This window comes from Onthophagus taurus, chromosome 7, assembly GCF_036711975.1.
Source record: "Onthophagus taurus isolate NC chromosome 7, IU_Otau_3.0, whole genome shotgun sequence".
Lineage (NCBI taxonomy): Eukaryota > Metazoa > Arthropoda > Insecta > Coleoptera > Scarabaeidae > Onthophagus > Onthophagus taurus.
In genome coordinates, this window is record NC_091972.1 from 11,465,796 (window position 1) to 11,478,811 (window position 13,016).

Sequence of the window (13,016 nt, forward strand, 5' to 3'; positions counted from 1 at the left end):
AAGAGTTCCCAACAGGGTATCACAACAGAGTTCCCAACAGAGTATCCCACCCCATCCTAACCCAACCCAACCCAACAAGTCAGGAATGCCAGCAAAATCGCAATTGCTTAAACGGCACTTTATGGAGGAACAAACATCTATAGATTAACACAAAATATAAGAGCACCTAAGACCTGTACGGCTGAGACTAGACCTGACACGTCTAAAATAAAACGGATATTTTAAACAGCAGAAATGAAGATACTTTGCAGACTTACCGGTAAAACTCTATACGGTAGAGAAAGAAGTGAAGACATAAGAAAATTATGTAGAGTGGAAAATATCAACAATAGGACACATAAACGGAAGAAAGAATCGAGTGCACACATAAAAAGAATGGGACAAGATAGACTAGTGAAAAGGGACAGGGATAAATTGGGTAAACGAAGTCTAGGACGACCAAGGAAAAGATGGAGGGATAATTTGTGCACAGAATATAGACATTATTGACGAATAACATGTTTTAAGCCTGAGTGGAGAAAGAAGAAGAAGAAGAAGATTGCTGTATATTTTCATTGAGCTAAAATTAGAACTAACACTAGTCTTAGAATTAGAATGTTTCTAGTTTTAGGTCTAGTGTTTAACATGTGTTAACATTTGGGTTTAGGCAACTTAAGAGAGTAAACTGTACGGAAAATATAATTTTTCATATAACGGACTTTTTATGACGGGTTTTACTGTAGTATTAAAATTTCGTAAATTATAATTTTTTATTGACGAAAAACTTTTTAGTGGTACAATATCCATGCGACCACCTTTCGTTAGTTTTGAGTGAGTTTATATTTCCAGTTAATCAATTTATAATTAATTCATTTCTGTTTTTAGTCAACCTATGGCAGAGTGAGTTTATTTCTTTGTTAATTAATTCTTACATCCAATATTTTATCAAATCATATCTTTTAGCGCTATGCCAAATGCTGTTGATGGCAATTTACGGTAACATAATATTTATCGGTTAGGTTCAATAATATTAAACATTTTTTTTATTTTACAGATTTTTCTAAGCGACAAAATCTCGTTAAAACGGCGATAGGTAATTAAATAAATTAACAATTGTTTTCAAATTATTTATTCTATTTTTATATAGAAGCAGTTCTAAAATGAATCTAATCAACAAAAAATAAAAAATTTGGTGCCTTGTCTAATTAACATAATAAATTCATTAAAAAAATTGAAAGTTTCTTAATACCCATATTTCTTCCTGTTTTATTTATAAATTATTTCCGAAAAAATAATCAAATTTTTTTAATAAAATCATAATGTATTTACCAAGAACGTTATTGTTATATATTATTATTTATTGAAACATTTATTGAATTAACTTATCAAATCGGCAACGATTTTGTTATAATTACAATAATTACTTAAAATAGATTTTGAAAATTTTCGATGGGTGTAAAGATAAATCTATTGTCCTTTATACGCCTTATTTTAATTAATTTATCCCACGATCTCTTTGTTCTGGTTTTAAAGTCGACAATAAACGTCCATCCGTGGGACGAACAGAACCATTAAATTCGGTTACTAAACGATTTTCTACATTTCCTCGATCAAATAAAACAACTAATGGATTTTCTTGTTTTTATTTCGAGGTTTTCTCTGATATTCTTGCTACTTTCAAATGGGTGAGAATAAATCACAAATCAAAATAATAATTTTTTTTAATTTAGTTTGTTTTTAGATATTACGCGGCGTAAGTAAATTAAATTTAGAAACGCGATTCTATAGCCAATCCTTAATTTCTTTAGAAAAACTCGACGAAGACTGAGGCTAAGTGATGAATCTGATCCTTGGGTTAAACCTCCGTTTGGATACGCTGAGTGAGTAATTCATTTATTGTTTTGGTATAAGAAAATTTTAAATTTCTTTTTTAATTCAAAGCGAAAGTGACAGATCTGTTGAGTAAGTAATTTGAATTAAATTCCATCTGACAAAGGTAAAGATGTTTTACTTTATTTTAGTGACGCAAATTCAAAGGAATTCGAGGATGATAGGAGTGATAGCAGGTAAGGAGGTCTATCTTGTTTTAAATTATGTATAAAAATTTTAATCATTTTAAGTTTACCTTCCGGAACAATTGTGGTGGAAAATGCCAAGTAAGATATGCTTTATTAATAAGTTTTTGTTTATTAATTAATTAATTCAATAAATAATTTTACAGCGATGATAGCCCGCAACAAAGAATGTAGGTATTAAATGAAGAGGAATTTAGAAAAATTAATTGATAAAACTGGATGTTTGATTTATTTACAGATTATTGCCTCTTATAAATCAAAATTTTGGTCAACCGTAAGTTTAATTGTTTTACTTAGACATTAATTGATTTTGATTATATTCGATCTTTATCTTCTAGAACTCTTTATCCATATTATGGGTAAGTTTTGAACATATCTGGTTATTACTTAATTATCATTTATTTTAATTACGATTTAAATTTTAAATCATCAGAATGTGATTGAGAAATTGTAAAAGTTTCGATTGATTTTTGCAAGAGATATATTTTAAATGGAACTGTATGTAAAATATTTTCCCCCAAAACTTTCTGTAAATAATTTCCGGTTTAGACAATATTAGGTTTTTGCGTCGGCAAGATAGACCATAAATCTTACTTTGAAAGCTTATTGGACATGTACTGAAGGAATGGCACACGTCGTGTGATGCCTCCAACTTCTTATCAACTGTTAGGTATTCATTAGGCACATAGTATACCTTGTAATTTTGAACAAAATGATTAAAGATCTAATTGGTATCAACTTTCCAACCTCTTTGCGTTGTGCTCTATTTGCTATGTTGTCAAATCGCAAAGATTGTAGCAAAATATAATATCTGTGTTGTAGCATTGTTATTTGAAACAAGTTTACGGCATCGGTATTCCAAAGATCAGAAATATTTTGCCGGTTTATTTTATATCATTATGTCAAGTAAAGAAAGCCAAAAACTGCTGATTTCTTTTCTATTACTCTCTCTGGACAAATATCGATGATTTGCATCATACCCTGAAGCTTTCGTTGCTAATTTGAGATTTGTATATCTTTTGTGAAGAATATTAGCCAACAACAAAGAGTCTTGTTCTTACATTTCTATTGTTTGGAATCTTTGACCATTTTCATTTATACTTTAAAATCTTTCAAAGTAAGATTGTTAGATTAGATTATGATTTCTTCATCTCTTAGAGCTGCTTTGCCTTCCTCTTCAGATTCACAATCTAAGATTTTACCTCAGAAAAAAACACAAAATTCTTCCCATAACTTTTGAAGGCTATGCTGACCTTCGTATGATATTGCTATGAAATTACCAAAATAACCATTACAACTCGTGAAGCGCAAAAAATACTTTTTAGTTTACCTTAAAATAGTGCTAAAGTTGCTACTAAGAGGTACTAGAATTGCAACATAATTTTTCTTATCGCATTCATCCACATAAATATAATATTAAAAAATCTTATTTTAGTGCTTATGGACCAATGGGACAATATGCACATATGAGGGATATTGGTCAAAATGGGCAATTTGGACTTAAGAAGTAATTAAGTTATTTTCTTTCAATGAAATTGTTACCCATACAACTATTTTGTTTTAGCTTGGATTATAGCGACTATGCAAATAAATATATTGATCAACTCGGGTAAAAACCTTCCTATTTCTAAGTTATACATTTTTTAAATCTTCATGATTTTTTTATCAGTTTGCGGTCATATTCTGAATACCTCGAGTAAGTGATTAATAATTTTAATTTTTAATCATACTAAAAAAATTCATTTCAGTGAATATTTCACCCCATATGAGTAAGTCGAAGTCGATATTGACTCAAATAATAAAAATCGTTAATAAATTGATTTTTTAGAAATATCGGAGAAGATTACTTAGCTAAGTTAGTAAACACTTTTGAAATACTTTTTTAAATAACACTTTTTTTTAGTTTTAGTTTGGAGGATACACTCGAGTAAGTATAATTTTAAAAAAAGGATTGATTTATTTTATTTTAAGGAATGAAATTAAATTTAATTTAACAAATTTCATTAAATTCGTTTGATAACAGTGGAGGAATCAGTATGAGATCGTAAGTTAAATTGTTTTAGACTAAAATAGCGAATTAAAAGGGGTTAATTTATTTCAGTGCGCCATTATCTGCTATTTCTGATGAAGAGTAAGTTCTAAAATATGTTAGAATAAAAAAGCAAAAAAGAAATTATTTTTTCAGCCAAGTTGCCCAAAGAATGCGGTAGATTTTTATTTAATCTTTAATTATTCTTATCTCCGCATTATTCATTTCTATTTTAGAGGTAAATCATCTAAAAATAAAAGGAGGAGAGGGAAGTAAGTTAAAATACTAACATTTATTTATTTTAAAGTTATTTAACTCTATTTTTTTATCTACCCCAAATTTTAGACATGGTGCAAAAAGAGCGCGGTGAGTAATTTTATTGTGTATGTTTTATTATACAATATATTTTATTTTTAGGAGGAAATTATTTGTTGACTCCAGATCAGATGCAAAGTGAGCAAATTTCCATGCATTTTCATTAAATTTTTTTATAAAATATTTTTCTTCAGTTTCAGAAATGCGGATGATACATCACTGTAAGTTGTTAAAACAAAAATATATCAACAAAATAAACAATTTTACTCATTAACAGAGAAAACGAAGAATCAAATGAACGATCAGTAGATGAATCAAGCGGTGATATACATTTACTCATTATTTAATCCATTAAAGGTAAACATTTATTTTTCATTATTTTAATTATGTTTGTTTTAATTATTTTTTTTGTAGAAATGAAGATTTATTCGCTCTTGTAAATGTGAATTAGAAGAAGTATAAACAATAAACGATAATTGCAAAAATATTTTTTTGATTTTATGTTTAAAATGTAGGAATTGGAAGCGAACGCCATCTCTGGTGTTCGGTTGACCATTGAATCGTCAGAAATCAATACGTTACGCACAAAGCGAGTTGTAATGCGTGCAGAGCACAGCATCCAACCGGCTCTCTCTGTGCTGTGTGAAAATCGCAGACAAAGCATCGCTAGTTTTGTCGACGCGGTTAATGGCCTATATCTTTCCGGAAAATCCACCCGAATAGCGAACACTAAATTTCGACTGAAATAATAGGAAATCGGTTGTGAAATGTTTTCAAATGACAAAGAATCCAATAGATCCAATCCGATTTTGTGTCTTCAATCGTTTTTCATTTAGCGATTTAAATTTAAATTGTGCTCACAATTCAACCGTATAAATTATCAATTTCGCGCAAAACGTTTTAAGTTTAATTACTACTTTCGATCGACAAAACCTTTATTGCAGCGATGCACAATCTATTAATTACCATCCGACGTGTACAAACGGTCGTGTAATGAATTGAAAGGCCCCTCGCGATATTACCAATTTACAATTTGTGTGCGTATTCGATTTTAAATTTATGTTAAACGATAATTTAATGAGTTTATTAAAATCATTTTTTCGAACATGTGGGTTTATTCTTGTTTGTATTCCTCCACGCCGGTAATGATAAGACCACAACGATTTGGAATTTATTAATTACATCATCGAATTGCTACCACCGCCGTTCCAACATTTAGATTTTGAGAGAGGTTGGGGAGGGAGCTCGAAATCCGGCAGCGGTAACTATTCCAAGTGTACCGGTAGGATATAGCCGTGATATTTAATTACGGGATATCGGGCTTCACCGCGAAAACCATCGGTAATGCAATTAATCGATAGCGACCGGAAATAACCTCCCCCGCAGCTCCGCACCGACTCCAGTTGTCGAAGTTGCCGCGTTTTCGAAACTAACTAAAACGAAACTGTAATGAATGTTTGCTCGGTTTGGTTTTAGTTGGTTCTATCAGAAGTAAGTTCAGGTGTATGTCACCAAATAAATTCAATCTTCGATTATTTATAATGTGTATTATGGTGTCTTTGTCGAGTCGTTTTCGGGAGAAATTGAGGAGTTGCCGTGGCGACTGAAGGTTGGCTGACGTCGCAGGCCGCGGCGAAGTAGGGGCGATATTGAATTTTCATTTAGCTTAGACAGGACGCATTTAGGGGGGTGTCCTGCCACCGAGTAAAGGCAGAGGTTGCCGTAGCGTGAATACAGATCAGGGAGAAGTTAGCAACGCGGCTGCCGACTACGGGCGCCTTTAATAAATATATTAGCTACCCTCTTCCTACACGACACCCCACCTCCCTTAAAACCGTCAAACAAAGCTTTCGAAATTCCTCCCTGTTCAGCTTAACCTTGTAACCTAATTAGTGGAAAAGCCACCAACCTAAAAGATGAAGACAAAAGAACTTTATAGCTATAACTAAATAGCAAAGAAAAATAACCTAAGTTAACTTCTTATCACTTTTATTTATTTGCCAAAGTCCTCGAATTTGAATTTTAATATTAGTAATAAAGTTCATTATTATTATTATTATATATTACATAAAGATATACTTTCAAAAAAAAACTCTGCGCCTTTTTCTCTTATTTTGCTTTGTATTTCTTTGTAGCAACGAACTGCATCGTTGTAACTGATCGCTATCAAGTTGGCACTACATCTTGCGATTTGAATAAAAAAAATTATGGCATTAATTGTCGCTTAATTTGTTGTAATTTGTCGTAAAGTTTACAAATTTATCGTGTCAATCGCGTGATGCAGTAAGTAGCATGAAAGACTGCATGCTATACATCAGTTAGAAGAACAGGATAATATAAAGGTAGAAACGTGCTCATTGTTCATAGACGCTGAGTACAGCTTCCTAGGAGCAAGTCCAGACGGTTTAGTGGGACAAGGAGTTGAGGAAATAAAGTGCCCTTTCTTCGCATACCACATGCATCCCAAGGATGCCATAAAACAAAAAAAAAATACTTTCTGGAAATGGAATCAAGAAAGAAAAAGTTTGGCAAATTTTAAGGCTACGGTCGATATTGGGATTTTGATAGTTAATGAGCTGTTAATTTCTTCGTAGGAACTGTAACACACTGTAACAAATGGATTATTAAAAGTGATTCTTGAACCACACCCAACCTAACCCATAACAACTGAAAAAAGTGATATATGGAGTAAGATATGACCAATTTAACGAATAATTAAGTATTTACGTTTTAATTTTATAAAATCCTCACGAATTTGATAAATTATTTTCAATCTCCTGTAACGGTTATACAATTTACCATTGAGAATGGAAAATCGAAATATCCAATTCAGTCTTGATCACAAAGGGAAGACGAAAGGGCCGTACTAGTGTCAATTATCAACTAACGGGCAACAGTTTGCGTCGTTGGAGTCGTTCGCATAAAGACAGCCCGAAATAGCCATTTTGAACGCCGATACTTGTCGGCCCTTTCGGAAATTCAATTTGTAAGATGGACATTTCGTTTTTAAGGCGATCCTGCCTGCTGGATTTTACGAGGTATGTAGTAAACAATGGCCCGTTCGCCGTCGAATGTAATTGCACAACGTCGTTGTTACAAAACGAAGTTTTGGTTATCAAAATTTCATGTAACTCTCTGTTTTGTGTCGATATCACGTAGTTTCTCCGCGGTTTTCTTTTTATCTCGAGTTAAATGAAATAGTACTTAGAACAGATGGTGGCTTGATATGTTCTTAATGACAGGCATATTTAATTTTTTTGATATTCCATATAGTTTTGCGGAAAATCACGGTTTATGTCGAAAAGGGTTCTCTCCAATCCGACTGGTGTGTGTTCCAGAGAAGACGTCGCGCCTTTATTTTACCTATATAAAGAAATAAAGGCGCGACGTCCAGTCTGGAACACACACCAGAACTATCTTTTCCGATTCGACGGAACCCCTTGACTTTTGGCACGGATAGTAGGCCAGAAGAGTAATGATTAATAGCGTTTGTACAAATCTTTAATCAACAATTTATACTGGATTCTTTCAAATATACACTAAAAGATATAAATTTTATTTAGTTATTTATTAATAACAAAGAGTTATACCTTTCATAAAAAAATGTTGTTCCACAAAAGTTGTTTGTGGAAAATTGTTATTATATAGTAAAGCTTCCGCACTACGGAATTTCTACTTGCACACAGTTATTGAGCTGTTAAGAACTTAACGGGGAACGGACGCCATAAATAATGCTATCGATATCGATTGAACAGATACCAAAGTAAAACGAATTACTTGTGTAATATAGACAGGCATTTCTGGTTATTACTGTTAAACTAAAGCTTTCATTAAAACACCATTTAAGTTTCTTTTTTATTAAATAACATGTGTATTTTTGTATGTGAAAAATATTGTTTTATTTTTCGCTTCCATAAACCTGTCACAACAACAGGGACTAAATTTCAACGTCCGCATGTACACCGTCCCAAATCCTATAGGATTTCAATTAATTATCCGAATAACCGACATTACGTTTGATTAAAAATAAACAAACCTGAATTAATAAATTCGCCCGCGGACGAAATTTCCGATCGACGAAATTGACATTAAATCATCACGATATTTGTTCGCCGGCCATTAATTATATTCAATCGCCGGTTGCTTTTCGGGGCGTCGTAATTTATTGCGAATCGTGAACGTCCCTGGCTATAAATTTACGAAACGGAGTTATGTAAAACGGGTAGTACTCTAATCGTTTCTATAGTCAAATTGGGTCCGTTTCCTAATCCAAAGATCCTATATCACTACAGAAAACGAAATAGTCGTTTCAAAAAACGGAATGTGACATCGTGTTAAGTTGGATAGATCTCTTGTAATTTAGAGATTTAGATACACATTTGTCATATGACAAGGGTGGACAAGGGGTTTAGTGGAGGTCAAATATGATTTATCACCTTTGTGTAAAAGATTTAATCTGGACTAGCCCTTGTTTTACTTCATCAACAACTTGTAAGTTATTTAACAATATTAATATAATAAATAATACGACTAAAAGGAGAATTGTTAATAAGTTGGTTTAAATACCGTTTATGAACGTATTAAATGAAATTATGTGTGTAGTGACGCGTACAAGTTATGATTTGAATTACGTTGGGAATTGCGGTAAAAACTGAAGATGCAAAATTCCCGCGAGAGATCGTGCAGTAAAAAGTGCTCTCGGTTCGCGCAAGCTACACGATAAAACGTCACGTAACGCAGATAACGCTTGAGCATCCGACCGTAATTTACATTCAGAGTACATCGTTCGGTTCCGAATTTATGGCGGCCAATTAGGTTTTACAGTTATACTGAAATTAATCGTCGTTTTATTACGGCAAAACATCCTCTATAGCTGCGCACCTGATACTGAATTTACCGACCGAAATTGATCACAATTTTTTTTTATATCCAGTATTGTTTTAATTAGTTTTTTTTTCATAATTACTAATAATTGCAATTCAAGTTTCGATACTCTATCACCTTTCTCTTAAGTAGGTAGCCTCGACTGCATTTGTAAGTGATTTTAAAATTTTGTTTTTAATAGAGATAATGTTTTTTTATTATTGAAGTTTTTATCAAAAAAGCTCTGCTTTAATAGTATTCTTTAGACACAAACACATCTTGCTCGAGGAAAAAACTGAGGATGGACATGTTGATGAAAAGAGTCGCTTGAGACTAAACGGAGGTCATTTAATACAAGATGCTGTGTAAGAGATTACTTCGCTGCTTTTCTTGCAGTCTCATATTATTATTTCAAACTGAGGCTTTCTTATTTCAACTAAAGGAATACAGTAAAGTATCTCGTCTTCCATTTCACACCCTCTACAAAGGGATGTGCTCGCCAACTTCATGTAGAACATCTGCTTACGTAACCTGCAAACTCGATGGGAGATGGAATTGATCAGCTTTGATGCTGTATTAAATGTTAGCGGTACAAACGGTTCAGGGAAAATCGATGACTTCTTAGCCGCCTGTTTCTCCAACCTGTCCGCATGATCGTGTCACTTATTTCCGACATGTCATTTCCGCCACTTTATCGTGACGTTGTTATAAACATTAGCCTCCTCAACTGATTGTCGACAGGACTTCACTAACGATGATGTAGTTCGATGCCTATTAAGATCCAGCATAGCTTGTCTGCTATTAGTGCAGATTACAACGTTTCTGCCAACTTTTTTGGAGCCGATGATCACATTAGCTGCTATATCTATAGCAGTTATTTTAACCCAACCCAACCCTAGCGAAATAGAAAAGTGCAGCTGGAGATCGTGCGAGAAGATTCTCGCTCCGGAGCCTCCAGCCTTCTTTGATCCATTAGTGTAGGTGATCAGCGTTTTACCTGTGCTTAAGTTACTCTAATGTATCGTCTCAATGCCAAAGTGTAGCCAGGTTAAGAAAGTAGGTGTGATGTAGTCTGTGCGAGCTTCAAGGGGTTGTTTACGAACAGCCTCACTCCAGAGTTCGTTTCGGACTTTTCCCATTTTTACAACCTGCTCATTATTCACTGATCGCAATCGAAACAACGCTATTACGGCCACCTCCCTGATAAAAATATCTAGGGGCAGCACGTTCAGCATAATCTCCAGCGCGATCGTGGGTATCGTTCTCATGGCGCCTGTAATTAAGCAGGCCAGTCGTTGCAATTGGTGCAGCAATCTAACCTTATATGCATGTTTTAGTGCTGAGACCCAAACTATGGCTCCGTGAGCTACCATTGATCTAATCACAGAAGTGTGGATCCACATTGTAACCCTCGGATTTAATCCCCATCTATTATACCCATGTGTTTTGCAACTAATGTGTGATTTCCAACTCAGTCGTTTGTCCAAGATAACACCAAGATATTTCATCTCTGGAGCAAAGGTTAATGGACTGTTGCAAAAATAATAAAAAACACGTTTGCTATATCGTTCAAAACGCCTGCTATATTTTACCTCTTAACAGAATAGCCACGTCATCGGTGTAGCCGACTGTGAAGAGATCTTTATTACTACGAGAAAGAATCCACAAGACCTTCAATGATCTACAGAAAATAAGTGAAAGAAAAATCGTCAGTGCCATCAACTCCCCAACATACCAGTTGGCCAAATATCTTGCAAAGATTCTGTCTCCTTTTACAAAGAACACGGAATCATATGTTAGGGATTCTACACATTTTGTGGAATCGGTAAGAGGTATAAAGCTGGATGATGAGGATATTTTGGTATGTTTCGATGTAGAGTCTCTTTTTACCAGGGTACCAGTTAAGGATGCTGTGCCAGATCTAGTCGAGCACTGTTTATCATCGACGTATTTCAGCTGGAAAGGAGAATTTTACGAATAGTTCGAAGGGCTGCCCTGGGATCTCCATTATCGCCAATTATAGCTAATTTCTACATGGAATTATTCGAAGAAGACACTTTGAAGAAGAGCTAGTGGAAACCAAAACTATGGCTCCGATATGTGGATGACACGTTTGTGATGTGGCAACATGGTCAAAAACGACTCCAAGAGTTCTTGGATCAACATCCTATGATTAAGTTTACCATGAAAACAGAAATTGCCGAAAAACTATCTTTCCTAGATGTGTTGGTCACAAGGACGACAAATGGAGATTTGGATCTTGGTGTGTATTGGAAGAAGACCCATACCAATAGGTATCTGCAGGCATCATCACATCATCATCCCCAACAGAAGAGGTCCTTACTTTATTTCAGCGAGCAGCGAGAATATGTGAAGGAGATAACTTGAAGAAGGAGCAACACTTTCTACGAGGCATGCTGCAGAAGAACGGATACACTTCGAGGGACATCAACCGGGCCATCAAGCAGCGAAAGTAGAGGGAGGACGCAGTAAGCACAAAACCACTTGGATTTATCTGTCTTGTTGTATTTAACACACAAATGGGATCATCAACCGTTAAGTACCAGAGAAGCGGTGAGAGTACTCCACCTTGTGGGCATAGTTCTCTGTATTGTGTGAGTTTTCGCCTTAGCCTGAATAACTTTGCTTGATAGCATTGTTTTTATCCAGCCCGCGATGACCAATGGCACTCTTCGAGATTCCAGTTCTAGATTTATATTTCTAAAGGTGGTTTTGTTAAACGCTCCCTCCATGTCAAGCAAAGCTTCCAATAGACTACTTCGCATCGATTGCTCAATAACACTAGACGTAGAACAAGAAAGTTTCGGGTTTAGCCGTGCGTCTTCAGAGTCTTTAAAGTATTTAGTTTTTAAAATATATTTTAATAATCCTTCTTGATTAGATCCTCTTATCATATAAGTTAATGGGATAATACTATAACAGACTTTTCATATAAAATTACTCAGATAATCCGAAGCAAATTCGGCACTTTCAGTCACACGTCTGCGCCGTTAATAGTTCCCTTTACGGCTTTAATACGGACGACGCCCGGTTAACTCACGTCTTTACGCGCAGCCTAATTTAATAATAAAAGACGAGCCTGAGACTACAAGAGTTTATGTCGCGCCATTGTACGACACCTAAAACTATATTCGCGCGCGGACCTAGGGGACGCTTATCCACTTTGAAACGATTACGGCACCATCTACTTATACTCCCGGGGATGCATTAGATGCAGTCTACGTTATCTACCATCGGAATTATTATTGAGCGTCACGACGACACTCACCTGAGAATTAAGCCGTATCTGTCGATTCACCGTATATCGACCAATTTGCGGCAATTACGTAGCTTTAGGGATTCAACTCGATGCGACGCCTTGATTGACGGCGTCAGGGCATACGTTTGATAGTAAAGGCCAGAGATGTCGCGATGCCTTCATTCGACCGTGGTGCGGTTCTCGACGTTATGTGCACGTATCGGCAGCGGCATCGGTTTATCTCGGGCCCGTCGCGTGTAATGACGTGTCAATCATTGTTACTGACGCTCTGGATATAATATTGTCGACGTAATTTTCAAGATTCTACTATGTTGATGTCGTCAGTTTCAGATTAATATTAAATTTTAACAATATACGTACTGCTATTAACTTATTAATTAATGTTTCATATCAATAACATCAAGAATCCATCTACTAAAACATATGAAATTGACTTTACATGTTTAAACTAAAACTAGAACAAACACCAGCACTA

The 13,016-nt window shown here is 34.8% G+C and overlaps 1 protein-coding gene across 1 annotated transcript; it reads left to right on the plus strand.

The window, feature by feature from the left end:
• The first annotated feature begins 1,520 nt into the window (after positions 1–1,520).
• On the plus strand, positions 1,521–4,905 carry LOC111420899 (uncharacterized). Its single transcript, XM_071198213.1, has 24 exons — positions 1,521–1,664; positions 1,721–1,732; positions 1,788–1,859; positions 1,921–1,941; positions 2,001–2,045; positions 2,100–2,135; positions 2,201–2,224; positions 2,293–2,328; positions 2,393–2,413; positions 3,490–3,561; positions 3,619–3,663; positions 3,724–3,750; positions 3,803–3,823; positions 3,883–3,909; positions 3,958–3,981; positions 4,078–4,098; positions 4,156–4,185; positions 4,240–4,260; positions 4,320–4,355; positions 4,429–4,449; positions 4,501–4,536; positions 4,593–4,619; positions 4,676–4,755; positions 4,813–4,905. Exons 1-23 carry the CDS (start codon positions 1,606–1,608, stop codon positions 4,743–4,745), a joined length of 804 nt encoding a protein of 267 aa, XP_071054314.1. The 5' UTR covers positions 1,521–1,605; the 3' UTR covers positions 4,746–4,755; positions 4,813–4,905.
• Positions 4,906–13,016: the final 8,111 nt, after the last annotated feature.

Excerpts from the sequence above, each read along its gene's own strand:
- LOC111420899 (XM_071198213.1), top strand. The coding sequence starts at position 1,606 with ATGGATTTTCTTGTTTTTATTTCGAGGTTTTCTCTGATATTCTTGCTA. Across the intron at positions 4,186-4,239 it reads TCTGCTATTTCTGATGAAGA|CCAAGTTGCCCAAAGAATGC; the intron begins GTAAGTTCTAAA and ends TTATTTTTTCAG. Across the intron at positions 4,450-4,500 it reads CATGGTGCAAAAAGAGCGCG|GAGGAAATTATTTGTTGACT; the intron begins GTGAGTAATTTT and ends TTTTATTTTTAG.